The sequence below is a fragment of the Chelon labrosus genome (genome assembly GCF_963514085.1).
Source record: "Chelon labrosus genome assembly, chromosome: 21".
Classification (NCBI taxonomy): Eukaryota; Metazoa; Chordata; class Actinopteri; order Mugiliformes; family Mugilidae; genus Chelon; species Chelon labrosus.
This window is the reverse complement of record NC_140354.1, coordinates 8,416,403-8,435,523: the sequence shown is the minus strand read 5'-3', so window position 1 is coordinate 8,435,523 and position 19,121 is coordinate 8,416,403. Positions and strand designations below refer to the sequence as shown.

Genomic DNA, 19,121 nt, shown 5'->3' with positions numbered 1-19,121 from the left:
GTTCTGGCAATGGTCTGCATATGAGAAAAGATGCAGACCGATAATTTGATCTGAACGACTGAGTGTCAAATCAAAAGCCGAGTTATTCCGAGGTCGCCTCTGGTCCAGGACTCCACTGTTCTAAGTGGATAAGACAAGTTTGTGGGTTTGACACACAAGGTATTTCACAGCCTTGCCACGTGCACACCCAACGGCTATAATGATATGGAAATGTGTAGCTGAAATGTAATCACTGGCCATAAAGCGGAGGCTTAAACGGGTTTCCAGTATTGTCCGGATGATTAGATGAGGCTGCAGTGGAAACGGAGGACAGCGACATTTCTCTTAGCGCAAAAACAGTGCAGTTTATAGGTATTGTTTTTTTAGTATGGAGGGAATGCTACTGTTCTTACATTTCAGGTAATCTTGTTTTTATTTTACATAATAAGATGCATTATCCTCACTGGTTTCAGTCAGTGTAGACACAGCAATAAACTCGTTCTAATCATAATTACAGCTAATTAAGAAGCCGATGGCCTGCGTCTTTACTGTCAAGTGCAACAGCACCATCTAGTGGTTTTTCCAGTAAAAGCATCCATGAGTTATAGTGGAGAGAAGACTCTTGTCGACTAGGTTTCTAGGACCTTGTTTGGGTCGGTTTCAGACTTCTGAGAGAATGAGTCAGATATATTTGTAAATTTAAGCCTGCAGCTATAATATCATTTGCTTTGCAAGAAGCTACATGAAATGCAGTGAATATAATAAATCTATTTACATACTGGCCTATCACAGGGACCCTTGGACACACCCGCTAACCTCAGATTAGTTGATGTAAATTTGGTGGTGAGAACAGATAGCACAATGACCAAGGAAATAAAAAAAGAAGCAAGGAAAATGTGTGCACATGCCCAAGTCAGATCATTATCACAATACTGAACATTATAATTTGTGCGTTTCCGTTATATTGTTTTTTCATAACGTTTTTGTCCAGCAAAATGCCCCAAAGAATTGTCACTTTTAAGTAGCTGGAACTCACAGATGGTTGGCATCCAGTACTTGTTTGGTAAATTAAAAAAAAAAAAAGAAGAAGAAAATAAACAAGTCAGGCATAAAGTTGTACCATTTATTAGTCAATCTGACAAGTGACGACAACACAAGGATTGGTGACACTGTCCTATCGTGGTAAGGCTTTTAATTTGAAATAAATAGTCTGAGAAAGAGAACATTCCACTGAGATGGTTAGTAGATCTAAAGACCACAACTGGAAACCTGTTTATGCCAAGTTCCTTCTTTTCTTAATAGAAAAGCAGATAGAAAAAAATAAAATCATATTAACACCTGCATTACCCCGTAGCCTATCACAAGACTAATCTTTAACTACTGCCTGGTGCATTTATTTATTGTACTTTGAAAGACATGTACAGTGTGCTGGAGCCCTACTGACAAGAAGACAATTGTAACACATGTAATATGAGTTGATGCTGAATAGAACCCGTGTCAATGACTTGGACCTAAACCACTCTTATTGTTTCAATAAGGCTTCCAACATTTATCTGTTCCATACATTTGTGATAAGGCTTTTTCCCCTCTGTTTCAAAACAATGCAGACAAGAAAATCAAAACGTCTCCATGCCAGGCTCCAGGGGTTTCTCCTTTATTGAGCAACCTGAAATTCTAGATATCTTTGGGGTAATGCCTCTGTGTTTAGTCTTTGAGGGAAAGAAAGGCACAGTCTGCAGAGCAGGATTAGACAGAAGAGTTCAGTCGAAGTGCTTTGTTGCTGAACTCCTCTCGAGGGAGCAGAAAGTAGCGCACATTGTTGCGGTTTCTTTTCTGTTACATCAGATAAACCTTTTGTTTTTTTCTCTGGGAGGCCGAGCCTGCAGCTCCTGCACCCATGCATGTGGGGAGAAATGACATGTCCTCAGCTGCTGGGTTTTCAGTACTAGACATTTTGAAACACCAGAACAAAGACATGATGAAATCTGGTGCTTTGTGGTCAGTGACAAACAATGCTTTGTCCACACCCAACCTTTCCCTTTCTCAAAGCAGCTGTCTAAAAAGGCTTAAGGGAAGGTGGGGCAGACTGAGTGAGAAGCCTCGTCAGGTGTCCATGATCCATGACAAGTCTGAGGAGACTAAAGTTGCTGCTGAATATCTTGTTGAAGGACAGAGCTGATGCAAAGGCAGAAGAGCAAACCTCAGCCAGGGCTGAGTCTTATCTACTGCAGATACTGTATCTGACTCCCACATGCTTCAGCCCGTTTGGAGAACCGCGCTGATAAAGTGGCTGCGCTGTGGAATGAAACTGAGGCAATAATGGTGGAAGAGTTCAGTACACAGAAATGAAGCTATTGTCTGCTGCTCCAGTTGCTGGCCGCTGGTACAAACATGTTTAAACAGCAGGAAAGTCCAATACATTTAGAGCTATAAAAAAACAAAAAAAAACAACGACACAATAATGGTTTATATACCCTGGAGAGAAAGGCTTTCCTATCCCGAAAGAAACAAAAAGAGGTAGCTAATTTATAAAACATTATAAAAATACTATGGACTCAACACTACTAAGAGTTTAAAACTGGTTCACGGTAGCTATTGATTGATATGGATTCCCAAAATAGATTATTATGAGCTAAACGTCTGCTATCCATGAAAGAAGCTAGCCCTCCTGCTCAGGCTATAATTTCTTCATTGAGACATTCCTTCCATCTGCTGTGTTCAGTGATAACAGATAATCTCAGCAGAGAAAGGTCGACATGAACCAATGTGGGAATGTTTATGTTTCGTACATATGTAGCAATTTACATAGGTTTTGGAGTTTTATCTTGATGCTTGAAAGATGGATATGAAGAATAAGTTATTTTTCTTGCCCAACAACAACAACGCACTTTTGGACTCACTGAAAGATTTGTATCGGGTGACAACAAAATGCCGCAAATAAATAATTAAAATCAGTAACTGACTTTCCATACGTCGTCTTTTTTTTTTTTTAATACCTAAAAATGAGTATTGCATTGCTGAGTTGTTGAATCCCGTCAGTAGTTGCGAATGCTGAAGAAGCCCACGCTGGTTGGAGACTCCTTGACTGTGACCGTCACTAGATTAGCAGTGACGTCCGTAACAAACACGTGTTCGATCAGACTCCGCGTCGGCTTCCAGTCCTGGTTCTGGGCTGTTATGGAGCGACCCTGTGCGGCATATGAAGAATCCTGGTCGGAGTCTGAGCTGCTCTCATCTTCACCGGTGCTCATGTCGTTCATTTTGGCTTTCTTGCCGTCTTTGGGGGCCGATCGCTCCTGCTGGCTCTGGACCTCTGTGGAGGATTTATGAATGCTGCTCTTCTCCAGCCTGCCCTGGACTCTGGAGGTCTGGATTTCATTCACCTCTCTGACCTTGTCAGCTCCAGGCTGGATCTTTCTGGCCTGTGGTCTTCCAGGGGTCACTGGACTCTTAGGAGGATTTGACTCCTGATTTTGTGTGACAGTAGTTTTCCTTGATGGGGTTGTTACATTTCTCTGGCCTGATCCCGGCGATGTGCCATTTCCAGGAGCATCATTGTTTTGTACCAGTTTGTTCTGAAGGTTTAAGGGTTGAAGGCTTTGATTGGAGGAGGTGTTCTTAGATGGTAGGGAAGCCACTGCTTTAGGATTGGCTATCCGCTGCACTGTTGACACAGGGGCCTGGGGCTTCTTTTGTCCATTGGGGGAGCTTAGTGTATGCTGAGTGGTTCCTTCAATGGGGTGTTTGGATGTATTCAAATTCAGCGCTGCTACTCCTTTTGATTTACTAGCAGCTGCTTTCAAATCCAGACTTGTCCCACTGCTCATGCTGGAGATGGAGAGTTTACCCTCGGTGACATTTCTGCTCTGGCTGGATTTGTTCAGTGAGGGGGAAGAAGGTGGGACTGACCTGCCTGTTCCCATGGAGCTCATAGAGTTTTTCACAGCACCACTCTGAGTGAGAGAGCTCCTGTTCTGACCGCCCGCTGTATCCCTGGGTGAGCCCCGATGGAAACCCATAAAGGTGAAGCTTGCTGGGTGAACAGGCTTCTTAATGGCTCCTGGAAGATCTGCATCTTTGGTCGTCTTCAGGATTTTACGAGGACCCTTGTTCTGTTGAAATTCCTTCACTTCAGGCGTCAGAGGTTTCCTGCTTCGTTTCTTTGGGGGCTCCTGTTTGGCCATGACGATCTGAGCCTTCTTCTGAGGGACAGGGTGTAGGTCTCTGGTCCTGGCGCTTGGGTTTGCCTGATTAATATTGCCGTCGGCGTCGTCATCATCGTCTTCTGATGAGGACGAAGAGGAAGAGCACGAGGACGAGGAATCTGAGGATGACGACGACGAGCCGGATGAAGAGCTGCTTGACTTTGGAGCTTCAGGCACATTTTCCTAAATTTAAAAGACCAAATATTAGACACTGTACTAGGTCCAGAAAGAACCTTTTACTGCCGTGAGTTGTACTTACTAGGATTTTCCGCGGTCGTCCTCTGGGCCTTTTCCCTCTCTTACGCAGCAGAAGCTCCTTTTCTTGCTCTCTGTAATGAAATAACCTTTGTTAACAAGACATTCATCATGTATACCTCCACATTTTAGCAGTCTTTTTTTTTTTTTTACGTTGACCCTTTTTAGACATAATTTAAAAAAAATAAGTTTGTGGAGAGGTCCAATAAAAGATCAAATATTATTATAATATTATATCAACGTAGATAATCTGATACATTAGTAGAATGAGACCTACATCTAATATGTAAGATTTGGTCTGATATATTCTTTTTAACATGAAGGTATCAAGACTATTGTGGAGACACACAGTTTTTGTAATTTAAAAAGGTGATCTGTGTGATAAAGCACACTTACTTCTTGTTGAATGCAGCCAACAATCTCGGGTCAAGGATGTTTTCCTGAGGCTCCCAACTGTTGTGTCTGAAATAAATTGACACCAAGGGGTTTAACACGTCTCAGTATTCATCAAAATAAAAGGAAGGAAGGTGGCACTGCACAATTAAATGTATCCTCCGGCCTCAGCAGCGACCCCAGACACAGATACAGGAACGGAGGAGTCTGTTTTTCCTGCAGCCGTACGTTACTGGAGACGAACGATTTAAAGGTTGGCTGAAACAAATCTAGTACTCAAAAAAAAATAATACAAATATGGCAGGACATAAAAAAAAAAAATTATCAGTTATAAGTAACACCTGAACATCTGTACTGTACAATAACAGTGATTTGGAAACGACTGGAGCTGAACAATTAATCATCTTTAGGCAATTAGTCAAAAATTGCAAAAGTTGGAAGATATTTTTTGTTGAACCACAGTATTATATTATTATTAAAATGATTGGAACAGGATCTAGACTGTATCTGAACTATATATTTTTTCCCCAGAAAGGGGAATAAAGGACACTTTTATCCATTTTCTGATGGTGTGATTGGTCTCACACAGCAACCAAATCAGATTCACTTACTGTGGAACGGTTGATTACAAAAAACAACAACAACACCACAGCATGAGGAACATTGTTAGGTCATGGAAGTTCAACCAGCAGTTATAGTAAGTCACATAAACAACAAGTCAGTTGTGCTTGCTGTCGTGTTTTTTTAGCATACAAAAACAACTTTGCTTTGCAACTTTGTTTGTTCATGGCGCTTAATGGAAATTACGGTCTGATTTTACTTTATCTATGAGCTGAAAGCTTCCATCCTAAGTGAGTAATAATTCAAAACTTGCATTTACAAACTGAAAACGTCTACTTTGCTCAGATCTACATGCATGTTCTCCTCATCACTAGTAGTTGAATAGCCTATTCTGATCAGCCAGGGAAATAATCAACCCCCACCCTCTCCCTACACACACACACACACACACACACACACACACAAAGGATGTGGTTCCAACAGAAGCCATGGAGCTGGCAGGCAACAGTGTGCATTGATGGTGGATTACAGCAACAATGTGAAGTGAACAGAAAGGCCAAGTGACAAGAAATGAAGGCCTTCACAACCAAACCAGCACATAGAAGTAAAAAAAAAAACAACCCACATTGAATTACAACTCAATGATCAATTAGCAAATGTGGCTTAATTATTGATCTGAGTTATAAACAACAACTTGATTTTTTTTTTAATCAGGCATAAATAATAATCATATTAAATGCATAAAAACAGAAGCTGTAGCCTGAAAAGTAGCTTTATGCTAACTTCTAATATATCCGTTATTATGAACAAAAGAAGGGCAAATGTAAAGGCTCAGTCTTTGTACAAACCGCCCACAGAAACTAAATGTACCAATATCCCGCTGTTGTTGTAGTGTGGACTCCGCTTTAAAAACCAAAACCAAAAATAAAAGTAACCGTTTTGCTAAAAGCAACAAGCGACACGTTGTTGTTGTTGTTTTCATTGTTTCGGGCTGAGCAGCACCACTTGTACTCACTTGGATGACCATCCCCTCCACTTCACAAGAAACTCCAACTTTCCCTGAAAGAAAACCACAAAGAGGAGGGACGTTTACAAGCGGCCGCCACGCGAAAGCACGTGTATAAAAGTTAGTCGGTCGCCTTCACAGCTCTGACCTTTCTCAGGCGTTTGTTCAAAATGCATTCCGCATCAAAAACCTGCTCTCCCACGGCGCTCAGTTCCTCCATGTCTGCCTTCGCCCCGAATAAGAATCCTTTATCAAAAGACAAGAGCTGCGTTCAGCCAATCGGAACGAAGCTGGGACAGGACCGGATGTTCGCACTCTTACCTTCAAAATAAACGTACTTTCATCTAGTAATGTTAAAATACAAAGAACTTCCTAAATCCACCAAAACAGTAAAAAAAAATAAACAATTATGCTTGTGCAGTTAATAGTTATGTACCAATTATTTGTGTATGAAATATATTATATAAGTTTGAGTACATACACATCAGTTTTTTGGCAACAAAATTGGAAATCAGCCAGTTAGATCTTTAGATGAATAATAAAAAAAAGAAACTTAGAACTTAAAGTTTCCCATCACACATTCATTAAACTATGTAGAAATAAAAATAATAACTGACAAAATAAAATACTCTTGAGACTCCTAAAGAACTGTGTAGCTGCACAGCTAAACTCAAATATTTTTATTTCCGCCCTTCTCAATGTTTGTGCACTACAAACTTTGTGTTTCCACATAAAACATGTATATGCTGAATATTGAGCAAGGATTGAATTCCAAACGATTTCTGATGCACAAATCATGCTTGTAAGCCTGCCTCTTACAATTTGATTTGCTCTTAACACTGAGTTTCGTTTAGGCTACACTTTCACTCTCACCAGTAAATATGAAAAGAGCTTTGTAAGATCAAAATCTAAAAGATACTTAAGATGAAGCTTAAAAGTGGGTCATGGAAATGATTTGAATGCTGTTGCTTATTAAGATAAATACACATTTTAATAGTTTGGCTATTGCTGGCTAAACATGTATAATCTGTTGATCAAAATATGAAATAAAACAACAAAACATGCCTTTGAGATAATACCATTACTTGAGACAGAATTGGCAATTGTAGTTAAGTGTGCTTTTTATTTAACAGGAATACATAGTATACATAGTCAAGCATAGTGTTAATTTGAAAATCCTAACCGGAAGTGTAGTGCTTCCGTGCGTAACTTGACACTGTTACGCGAAGAGAGGCGGGCAACTGAGAATGCGGGTGTGAAGAGTGTCCATTGGCAGCCACCATACTTTCACTGAAGCACGTTGTGGCTATTGTACAATAATAAAATTTGATGTGATCTATAAAATAACTAGTTTTATTGCATATATTTGTTCATATTTGGTACATGAAGTAAATATTAAGTAATTAAGGTCAATTTAAAGTAACTTATGACACTACATGAAACTTTATATTGATTCAAACATTTACTCATAGCATGCTTGGGTAAAAGATACACATAAGTCTCATTCATTCACACAGTCCAAACACTGAAAAACAGATGTTCCTCGGATAAGTTGCTTCATACATTTCATTCTGTTTTGCCTTTTGTCCATTTGTATGCTCTGTGTACAACAAAAAATTATTACTTTAACATGGAGTGCATTTCTTGACATGGAGTCTCCCCGAAGGGCTGTCCACAGGCATCTAGTTCTCCAACTCGGACGTTTTTTATTTTTTGGTCTGATGATCACAGAGCACTTTGATTCATTTCTTCAAGATATTTCGAATTTCTTGATCTGTAACTGAGAAACACAGAGAATAAGGCTAAGAAACAAATACAAACAAGTTAATAATACAAACTGGGTTGTATTATGAAATCATGTTGCAGCTGCTGATATTACTAACAAATTCTAATTAAATACACCATAGTTACTAGAGCTAGATTTACGGGAAATTTAATTAAAAGGTACCGTATTTAAAAAAAAAAATAAAAAATACAATTGCCATATTATAAATTAGGATGAATATCTAAAATATCTGTCACTGTTATTACACAGTTACATTTTAGAAATAACTTTTAATTACCTTTTCTTTGTGCGTCTGTCCATGAATATTTTGTGGGATATTGCTGCTATAAAAACTAGAACAAGAAACCCAGCTACTGCAGCCAGCCCGGTGAAGACATTACGCAGGTAATCGGTGTGATAACCTGAGACAAGACAAAACAGAACACATCAAAACTCTTTAACAACTATTTAAACCTTCTTGCCTTTCAGGGAAACCGACAGAGTATCTGCTAACTCAGACACAAAATCATATCAATAAACCTCATGATGGTATCATAACAGCCACGTCCATATTATCAGATGATTGCTGTGAAAAGAGGAAAATCAACATTGAATAGATTTTTAAAACCGTTCCCAAGTATGCAAAAGCTGATGAATCTTATTCCGCTGAGCCACTGAGTTCTGCTGTTGTCCTATTAAAAAGACATCAGTGAGGCACACTGCTGCGCTGGGTGGCACGTTCCTTCATTATCATGTCATTTCTTTAGACTCAGCCTCGCATTCACAGTCAGAAATACTCAGCAGAGCAGGGAATGTGTATTCATCCGCTGCTGTAAATAGTCCCAAACAAACTCACTACACCCAGCTGTTTTAGGAACAGAGTGCACCTGTTATGGATATATATATTTGTGACTAATGTTTATTGATTCATGTCTTCACTTGGGCCCAGTGCACTTTGGGCTGAGTTTGACAATAGGGTAGGAAAGTCAGAAATGTCTGAGAGGAAAACCATTACATTGTTGGTTTAAACACTGGATACATGGCTTAAGAGCTTAAGACATCTTTTTTTTTTTTAAACTTACCTTGAGTTTTAGTTTTTGAGTTTTAACCTACAGTGACCTAACATCTGATGAATGGCCCAGTAATGAAGGAGCAGGTGTTGGGGCACTTTAGGGGCCACAGGGACAGACTCATTAGTCCGTTATAAACTCACCCTGAGTGTTAGAGCTAGTAACCAGCATGTGTTCGGTGACGCTCAGGTGGCCGTCATTGACCTCCGGCTGGATGCCCAGGATGTGACACATCAAGGGGTAGACGTTCACCGTCTCAAAGGGGCCCACCTCGAGGTTCTTGCGAAATGCTGGACCCACTGCCCTGAAGAAAGGCTTCATGTCCATCTCTGCATTGTCATAGCCGTGCTCTCCTTTGTTGAACTGAACAGGGAAATACTGCAGAGACAGGATGGAGAACACAACTCGCATGACCCAGTTTGTTAGATTTAATTAGAACTTTCAAAGGCACTCATTTTAATAAGCTCAAATGTGTCGCACATCGTGGCCTACTCCCTTTTAGTCAGCAGAGGGAGGTGTTGGCCAACTGAAAGACAATGAATGCCTTTTCTGTCTTTGTGACCAAAATGAGACCATATTGAACATTTGCTTTGATACTCTAGGCGTATCCGTTATTATGTCCTAGAACTATGTAGGATACCCAGTTATCTAAGAAATTATGTAACAGTCTTGACATGGTTGCCCTTCTCAGGGATCAGTCCAAACATGAACAAAAAGAGAGAACAAAGAGTTAGATAATGCGGCTGTGTTCATGGCCGGTCATAACCTGTAGACTTCAGATAACCCTTTCCCTCAGCGAATTCACGGGGCAGATTATTTACCTTGTATTCAACATTTTAGGATCTTAGTAATTCACTCTTTAAATGAAGTTAGGATTGGTTCTCAGTACAGACTGACACATTCAGTTGTAAAGTTGCTGCACACTGGAGTGACTGAGTGAGTGGGGAGCCAAATGAAAATGCTAATTTAGAATTTTTAGGCACGAATAGCTTCATGAAGCATTTGAGAGCACTGCATGTCATCAGCCAGGCCTGGATTATCCCGAGGACGTGCAAATGCACTTGATTAAAATTGTAATGTACTAAGATTAGAGTTTTACTCCTTGTTTCTGGCTGGAAAGAGCCCGGTTTCACAGTTTTCCAATGAGCACATTTTAAGTAATTTAATCGTTTGTGCAGTCAAGATGTGGAGGCACTTCTAAAATAAACTCGACAGATTGTTTATCTGGCTGTTGGTAAATGCTTGTGGTTCCATTTCCTTATGACCACTTAAGTGGATCATAATCAATGACTGTCAATAAGTTACCAGTATTGTACAGCAGATTTAGCGTGTTTATGGGCGACAACTATTGATTTCAAGGGGTAAATGAGCAAGACATAAAGCAGCTGCTGCACGTGTCTCTATGTCAAAAAGACGTCGCTGATATCTTTGGAAACATGTGATTTGGCATGACTGATCACAAAATTCTGAATAGCTTTACGCACCCCATTGATTACATATCCAGTGTCGGCCCATAAAACGATGGGGAGAATGCGATCATTGTTGGCAAAGTGGAGGCGCCCTGGCATCTCCTCTTTCTTGTATACGTGGAGGTGCGGATGAGCCCCCTTCAGGGCGTTGTAAACTGTCTCCAGCTTGCCTTCTTTAGGCAACAGCATCCCAGAAGGTCCATAGTCCACCAGGTGGAAGGACAGGTCACTGAATTTGAAGCCTGGGATCTCGGACAGGGTGATTTCTTTCACCAGGCCATTCCGATACACCGTGGCCATGCCGTGGTCTGCTGTGATGATGATGTTCAGGCGGTCGGTCAGCCCGTACTGATTAGCCATGCTTCGAATGTAACCCACTGTTCTGTCCACTTGTTTGACCATCTCTCTGCGCTCAGGCGAGTCTGGGCCGTACCTGTGGCCTGTGCCGTCCGGCTCGCCAAAGTACATGGATACAAAGTCCAGGTCCTGGTCTCTGAACCAGCCCATCACCTTGTCTGTGTTCTCTATCCAAGATTTCTCGTCCTTGTAGTCGTAAAGCAGCGGTTCCACTTCTCGCGTCATAGCAGCCTCTCCCTGGTAACTGGAAGCTGTGCCAGGAAAGTGAAGAGAGCCAACTTTTAGGCCCTGGAAGGATGGGAAAAGAGGCCACATTAACATAAATCTGACACATGTACACATGTTGACCAGTGTGCAAGGTTCATCTGTTCATACTGTGGGTCATCATACAAGGAAACCAAGTGAGTAGCTGCTGGATTGATTCGTTTTCTCAAAGCTGAAACATTTCAGGCAGACTTACGGCTGCTCATTTGCATGCAGTTGACATCTATGCCTGCAAAATAATTTGCAATATAAGTGCGGTGATCCACCAGAAATCATTCAGCAAAGCTTCAGAGGTGTTTTGTCAAGAGAAATGGTTTTCTATTGCTGTAAACAGCCAAACAGTCTCTCACAGTGATAAGATGGAAATGGAGCTGCACAGACCTGTCTCTGTGCTGTGATCCAGATAGGCAGAGTGCCATTGTCCCACCACTCATTCACAAACTGAGTCTGATAGTAAGGCTTCTTCTCATTGGCGATTGTGTCGAACCACATGTTGTGGATCACTCCGTGATTCTCAATGTAGCGGCCTACAGGAGAGAATCACTGTCAGTCTGCATGCATTCATTATTCATAGCGTGACACATTCACATTAAAAATTCTATCAACTTAACGGGCTGAGTGGCATGACGCTTTTGGACAAGGTCTTACGACCAACTTCGGAGATTAGAGGAATTTAATTTCAAGGAAGTTAAATTTCTTTTAGCAGGCACTGATGATTTGAGAGTCAAAATAAGAAAGGGAGCAGAGAATTCTTCCCTCAGTCATCCAAGCATAATCATCTTACTCAGCTATAAAAGCTGTTGGACCCTGGGACATTCAATTACAACTAATTCCTTTTTCCTGTGGCTTTTTTCAATCCCTGCAAAGTAAACTCAGAGCAGTTTCCTATTCCGTCATGATATGCAGATCCCCTGCCAAGTGGAAGCACTGTTGGAGAAAATGAAACACTTTACCTGTCAAGAGGGTGAAGTGTGTCGGACTGGTGAGGGTGAGGTAAGGAGGTGTGACATACAGGGCTTTCACTCCATCCTCTGCCATTTTGTCAAGGTTCGGCGTGTCCACGTCGCGGTCATAATCCCACCGAAAACCGTCAAAGGAGATCAGCAGCAGCTTCTGTCTCTCTTTGTTCACTGGCGCTCCGAGGACGGACGAGGCCCACAGGATGCAAAGGCTTGCTGTCCACAGCATGGTGATTACTTCTCAACTGACTCTGGCCCTCAGCTAAACTCTCATTTACAAGAGGATCCACCTCTTGTCATTTTACCCGAAACGTCTGGAGCTAACAACTTCAGAGCAAAGTTTCACCAACTAATCTTATCTTACAGATTGGGTGCCCTTTATCTCAGCTGTTTTCTGCATGCAGCCCGATGCTGTTTATGGGCCCGTTTTATGGCGGCGAGTCGTGTTCACAGTGAATTTTCTCCCCTGCTTTGCTCTTGAGGACTGGCAGTAAAGCAGATTAATCTCTCCGGGCGTCGTAGTTGTTTGTTTCCCCTCTAACTCGCTTGTTGATGCTGTCTTTCTGTTTGTCTGCCTGCACGTCTGTGTGTCGGGAGTTTCCTCTGAATCACTGACAATGGGGGAATGACACTTTGATGGGTTTCACCTTGAGTTGGGATGGTGCATGATTGATCTGACACCAGGAAAATGAAGAGGAGAATGGGAGTATATATTTCCTCCTCAGCCAGCAGTGGTCTCTTGGGAAGAAAAGGCCCTAATAGACATATTCACTTTAATGACTCTAATGTGTATATTAGCCCCAGGATATTGTTAAAAGATCTTTAAAAATCTATATTGATCTTTTTAGCGATGGCCATGAAGATGGACAAACTATTAAAAATTAACTGCATCCTCCTCCCTGTTTAAGGTTGGGTCATGCTCAGGCTTCCCATCCAGACATTGTATATCACTGCATCGTGATGTAACCTTATCAACGTCCATCAAATTGCTAGGAGAGCTAACTCTTCAAATTTGCTCTTTATTGTGTGTGTCCTTGGCAGAGGTTCAAGGGAATAGTCTAATCTTTATGGAGATAAGGGATAACATTCATCAGCTTTCATTTACCTCATTCATATTCATTAGCTTTTTCTCATATTAACTCTATCCGCTTGTCGTCCACTGTCAGCAAGATTTGGAGGAGTGTTTTTGGACTGCTGAGACCGGTGGAAGGCTCAGATCTGTGCTAAGAGAACTTTATCAAACGCACACACTCTGAACTTGTGGGGCGTGCAAACTTTATCTGACCCTCTCAGTCCTGCACAGGATTTCCACAGGGATTCTCACATTTTCTTGAAGAAGAAAAGTGAGTTATTTATTTATTTTTTTGCCTTTAGCACTCCCTGCTGCCCGTACACAACCACTGCAGTGCACCTTCCCCACACAGGAGGCTTCGGCTAAAGAGAGTGTATGGGCGCAAAACACAAAATAAGAACTTCTCAGGATTGAATTTAGACTTTGAGTCAATAACGAATGAAATACTTCTGTCACCACAACCCCAAGTCACAAAATTACTTCTTCTTTCTGTAGTTTACTTTTTCGTTTTGATATTTTATGTTTAGGGCTCAACAAACCTGACAAGCTCCACGTGCTGCTTCTCTTCCTGCTGGTTTATTTCATTGGTTGTTTGGAACATCAAGCATCACAATGTACCCGGGGTCTATATCTCACATATAGATCAGCCAATTAGACGAACACAAAAAGGAGATCAATATGTAGAAACACACACCAAACACCACCGAGGTTACTGAGTACAGACGCAGATGTATGGAGTGCTTCTTCACACAGACGATGAAGGTTGAATGGGAAATAAAGCAGCAGTAATCAAGACAATCAAGAGTTTGTCACTTTTGTAGTCGCGCTGTCCTTGAATGCGACACGTTGAGGCGTGAAAAGGCATTTCAGTTATTTAATGACATATTGTTGACTCTTAATTAATCCCTTGAGATCAAGATAAAATACAAACACCAAAAGATTTTTTTCATGATCCTACCAGAGCCTGTTTAGTTTTACATAAAGAGGCTCAAACAAACACGTAGAGCTAAGCTGCTCAGTTGGTGCTGGGAAAAACAAAGTTGGTTATATTTGTTTCAGTGCTGCACGTCTGGATTCAAGGATTTATTTCTAATCTTTATAGAACAGGCCTAAATGTCACCTGAGATGTATAAAGTATGCTAAAAAAAAAGTTTTTTATTGTCTCTGGAGTCTGGAAGGTTTAAATAAATCATTGCATTTTCTGAGTGTAAGTATTGTCAAGTTATAAACCATTTACATCTCAGCAAACATTTGAATTTCCAGAAACGTTTACACTTCAGTCAGAATTGCAGATGAAAGAGAAGTGAGATCCAAATGTTTAACACATAAACACAACTGCCCCCTTTATAGGTGGAAATAAATGCTTAGCTACTTCTGTATTCTGCTCACCGCGGAGTTTGAATGGCAAGCTGTTTCTCTCCCTGCTGCGACTGGAAGTAGACCATCAAGTTCATGCCAGCGTGCCGAGATCGATGTGTTTTGAATTGTGAGCAAACAAACTTTTAATGCATGAGTGGCTTATTATCAGGTTACGTGTAAGTAAGTCCAAGCGTAAATCCTGAATCCACGGGGAAACTCCACTAGAGGTGCGCCGTGTTCTCGCATGTTGTAACAGCTTCAACAGCAAGACTTTAAGAACATGTCCAACATTGTTAATTACTGCCGGTGTAGCTGAACCGGCTCAAACAAGGCTGAATGTAAAATATCAATCATAACCTAAACCATCTGTGTATAACCTGGAAACACATCTTGTTCAAGTCTGGGCCAAAACACGAAGTGTGTCTTGTGTGGTGTGTGTTTTACATACACTTTCTACCATCTTTCAATTATATTTTCTCTGAATTAGTAAGTGTTTATTTAGCATGACACTTTGTCGATATCAAGAATCAACAGTTCTGAAACATGCTTTCATTATTGATTCAGGCCTGTATAATTTACAACTGGCTCTGAGCGCTTTCGCTGATTTTATGTTGTTCACTTGTTTTCCTAAAGAGTTTACTTTTAACAACGTGACAGAGTTTGATCATCAAAATCAGCTCTGTGAAGTTCAGTGAGTTTCACTTCATTGGCTACGTTCACACGGACAGTATTTCTTCAACCTGACTGAAATCATTGTGATGAGAGATTCCCACTTAACCGTTTTCATGGACGCTAAATAAAATGATCTGATCGGATATATATGTGTGTACATGCCCCAAAACATCAATCACAATAGAACTTTTTTTGACAGAGTGGTTCCGCCTACTGTGGAGAGCTGCCAGATATATTATAGAAAAATGAGATTTTCTTCTCTCCCAACTCTATTAAAAACTGTCAATTAGCAGAGTTGGAGCCACCTTTTCTACATAGCTGTCGCATGGGCATCTTTTCAAACACTTGTTTGAACAGCTGATTGTTTTACTACCTCCATGGAAACTCGTCATGGTAGGGCAAACATGTGCAGAAAGAATGGATTTATTCCAGCCAGAGAGAAAGAAATGGATTGAGTGTTTACTTGGTTATTAGGAGCTAATATTTTCCTATTGAATGGAAAGCTTTACACCACACCTTTCCATTTGAATTGAAAATTCTCTCTAGTGTCTAGTGGAATATAAGTGTACATGTACACCCATCAGCCACAGCATTAAAATCACTGACAGGAGAAGTGAATAACATTAACCATCTTGTGACAATCCAATGTTCTGCTGGGAAACTTCTGGACCTGGCATTCATGTGGATGTTACTTAGACATGTACCACCCACCTAGACCAGACCAGGCACCCCCACCCCATAGCAATGACACTCCTTAATGGCAGCAGCCATCCCCAGCAGGATGCAGCCTGACACAGGCAAACACACACAAATGCTTTAGGAACAACTCACAGTACATGAAAAACAGCTGGTGTTGACCCGGCTTTCAAATTCACTAGATCCCAAAGTGAGCAAGTATCTGTGGGATGATCCACAGAGGCCCCTCCCCTCAACCCATAGGACCTGAAGGCCCCCACTAACATCAATCTGTTGCCGGACACCACAGGACACCCTCAGAAGGCCCATGCCTATTTTCTGATGAGTCACAACTGTTTTGTAGGCTGAAGGGAGACCTACACAATATTTGGAAGGTGGCTTTAATGTTATACCTGATCAGTGTGAAAGCTGTTACTGTTCAGCTGTCTGTTTGGCTTTCTCTCAGCTGTAAAATAGCTCTAAGGCTTGTCAGAGAACATTGACATTTTACTCAAGAGCTGGCTGACCAAAAGTAGAGATTAAACTGATATTAGTAGATTAGCATATCAGCCTAAAAAGTGGCCATAACCCCAAGTGACCAGAAAATATCTAACTTTCACGTTAGACATACAGGGTTTGGATGTTAATGTAGTTTTACTGTTAATTTTACTGTTGCAGGGAACAGGTGAGATGACCATACATCATAGTTGGTAGCTAAGGGTAGCATTAACCATCTAATGTCCATGTCACTGCTTAATCAAACTAAATTCACACTCAGCTGGTGCCTGTCTGTATATGATAATACATTTTCTATTTCAAAGTATAAATGTGAATTCTGTTCCTGTTGTGCGTGTTGACACTGATTTGATAACAGTGGCATTAGCATTTAGAGAGGGTAGCAGAATAGCACAAGACACATACATTATTAAAACTGAACAGCAGGAATCTGACAACAAATACTCCTTTAATGTAGTTGCTATTATTATTATTATTATTATTATCTTCTGTTCTCTGTTTGTTATCCGTTGCTTGTGGAGGCTGTGTCACCAGGAGTTATTTAACAGGACATCAGAATGTAAAAATATGAAATCTAGTTAATGATCAATGAAAGACTTAATCACAGACGATGGTAATAAACATAAACCGTACTGTGTATTAAGAAAATAGTTGATTTGTACTTTTACCTTAGGACTTAGAACTTATCACCTACATGACTGTCTACACAACACTTTATGGTAACGTTTGCTATCGTGACTGATTTTTGTGCCTACAGGTGCGATTGAGTGGTAATTTCTGTATTTGCACTGAAGTAGTTTTTGTTAGATCACTTGATAATACAACTTCAATGAAATCCAGATGAATCTTTGTGGTCAGCAGGTTTATAAGGGCCTGATTCAGCTTTTCAATAGCAGGAAGAACTTTGGCTGTTGAGTCCTTTACATAGAGACCTTCACATATGGTACTTTTGTAGTTTAAGATAAGATAAGATAATAATCCTTTAATTTATCCCACAGTGGGGAAATTTGCAGTGTTACACCAGCATATGGTTAAGGACAGTGCACACGTCAAGAAAACGCCAACATTAAATAAATACAAAAGTAACGATTAAATACAACTGTAGTTTTACATATGTCATCTACTGGGAGCAGGCTTGGTTGTACAGCCTCACAGCAGCAGCAGGAAGGAAGGACCTGCTGCAGTAACGCCCTTCACACGGCACAGGTGAGGCAGTCACCTGCTGAAGGCGCTGCCCACTTCTGTTATAGCACCATGGAGCTGTCAATAGATTAAAGTCTTTAATCGTAAGCAGTTGTAGGATTTCCATAATTAGGGTTGCATTTCTGCTCATTTGTTTCAGTTTGCTTTCTTCTTCGTTTGTGGTTTTGTGGCAGTTTTGATGCAACAAGGCATGTTACTGCCCTCTGCATGTTAAAATGTTTTACTACATCCACATTTGGGTGACAGTAGATACAGCGGGTCGTCCACATACCAGAGGGTTTGTTGTTCGATCCCATGGACCAAGTGTTCTTGAGCAAGTCACTGATCCCAGAGTTGCTCCCGATGCGTGTCACTGGTGTGTGAGTGTGCGAGCACTTGTGTGAATGAATGGGTAGATTAGTCAGTGAGACTGTAAAGAGTACCAATACAAAAGCTCTACATATATTACTTCAGCTTCTACTTTGCTACTGCTTTGATCACTTGTAAGCAAACAAGTTCACCATATGCACTTAAAATCCTGTTACACGGTCAATGTGGTATTGTTTTCGCTCACAGTTTTAACGATTTACACGTCATCATCTTAGCTTCAGACACCTGAAAGTTACTTAAAAAACATTTCATTTAATTTCATTAACATTTCAAGGATAAGTCTTGCTGTATTGAGTTGTTTTCTTCTTGTCAAAGCCCACAAAATGACCAAAAGCAGTAATAAACTGACCCTAATAACAAGTGTTGTTTGTGTATCCAAAACCTGTTAACTCATTCCTCTGTGCCACAGAGCTCCATTGTTGTCCCAAAACTATTAAAAAACACATCAGTGAGTCACACTGCTGCACTGGGCAATGTGCTCCTTCATTACCATGAACTCACAAACCCACTGTTTATTTTGACTCAAACCCACGTGCACAGGCCTGCTGCTTCAAATTCCCCGCAAGGCAACAAATTTATATTCATCCGCAGCTGAATATAGTCCCAGTAAATGCACTACTTAACTCTGTTCGGGAAAAGCTTGATAACATTGGCAATTACAGATTTATGTCTTTGGAACAAACTAATGTGCTTGACTAGATAAGTTAGAACCAACACCTTTTGTTTAGGTCCTTTCAAGAGAACTGCTAGGACCATTAAGAGCCAGCGTCACTCACTCCCCACCTCTTTGACCATTGTTGAATTAGCTGGGAGTTAGGTGGAGTCCTGCAAAACCTTGGAACATTTTTCCATCCTTATACACCAATCAGCCACAACATTAGAACCACTGACAGGAGAAGTGAATACCATTGACCATCTTGAGACAATACAATATTGTGCTGGTAAACGTTTTGGACCTGGCATTCATGTGGG

At 40.9% G+C, this 19,121-nt stretch overlaps 2 protein-coding genes across 2 annotated transcripts; both read right to left on the bottom strand.

The window, feature by feature from the left end:
• Positions 1-1,088: 1,088 nt before the first annotated feature.
• On the bottom strand, positions 1,089-6,815 carry cbx2 (chromobox homolog 2 (Drosophila Pc class)). The gene is made up of 5 exons (XM_084571432.1): positions 6,548-6,815; positions 6,409-6,452; positions 4,836-4,901; positions 4,444-4,513; positions 1,089-4,367 (listed from the first exon to the last, which is right to left on the bottom strand). Exons 1-5 carry the CDS (start codon positions 6,617-6,619, stop codon positions 3,015-3,017), a joined length of 1,605 nt encoding a protein of 534 aa, XP_084427558.1. The 5' UTR covers positions 6,620-6,815; the 3' UTR covers positions 1,089-3,014.
• Positions 6,816-8,117: 1,302 nt separating this feature from the next.
• Positions 8,118-13,576, bottom strand: LOC311506995 (ectonucleotide pyrophosphatase/phosphodiesterase family member 7-like). The gene is made up of 6 exons (XM_084571182.1): positions 12,278-13,576; positions 11,706-11,851; positions 10,719-11,348; positions 9,378-9,612; positions 8,463-8,586; positions 8,118-8,179 (listed from the first exon to the last, which is right to left on the bottom strand). The coding sequence occupies exons 1-6, from the start codon at positions 12,510-12,512 to the stop codon at positions 8,125-8,127; spliced, it is 1,425 nt and encodes a 474-aa protein (XP_084427308.1). The 5' UTR covers positions 12,513-13,576; the 3' UTR covers positions 8,118-8,124.
• Between the last annotated feature and the right edge of the window lie 5,545 nt (positions 13,577-19,121).

Bases quoted from the DNA above. Each gene is read 5' to 3' on its own strand.
- cbx2 (XM_084571432.1), bottom strand. From the start codon at position 6,619: ATGGAGGAACTGAGCGCCGTGGGAGAGCAGGTTTTTGATGCGGAATGC. The intron at 4,514-4,835 runs GTAAGTGTGCTT...ATTTCATTACAG, and splicing joins TTGGCTGCATTCAACAAGAA to AGAGCAAGAAAAGGAGCTTC. The intron at 4,368-4,443 runs GTAAGTACAACT...TTTTAAATTTAG, and splicing joins GACGACCGCGGAAAATCCTA to GAAAATGTGCCTGAAGCTCC.
- LOC311506995 (XM_084571182.1), bottom strand. From the start codon at position 12,512: ATGCTGTGGACAGCAAGCCTTTGCATCCTGTGGGCCTCGTCCGTCCTC. The intron at 11,852-12,277 runs GTAAAGTGTTTC...TCTCTCCTGTAG, and splicing joins ACACTTCACCCTCTTGACAG to GCCGCTACATTGAGAATCAC. The intron at 11,349-11,705 runs GTCTGTGCAGCT...CCATCCTTCCAG, and splicing joins GGATCACAGCACAGAGACAG to GGCCTAAAAGTTGGCTCTCT.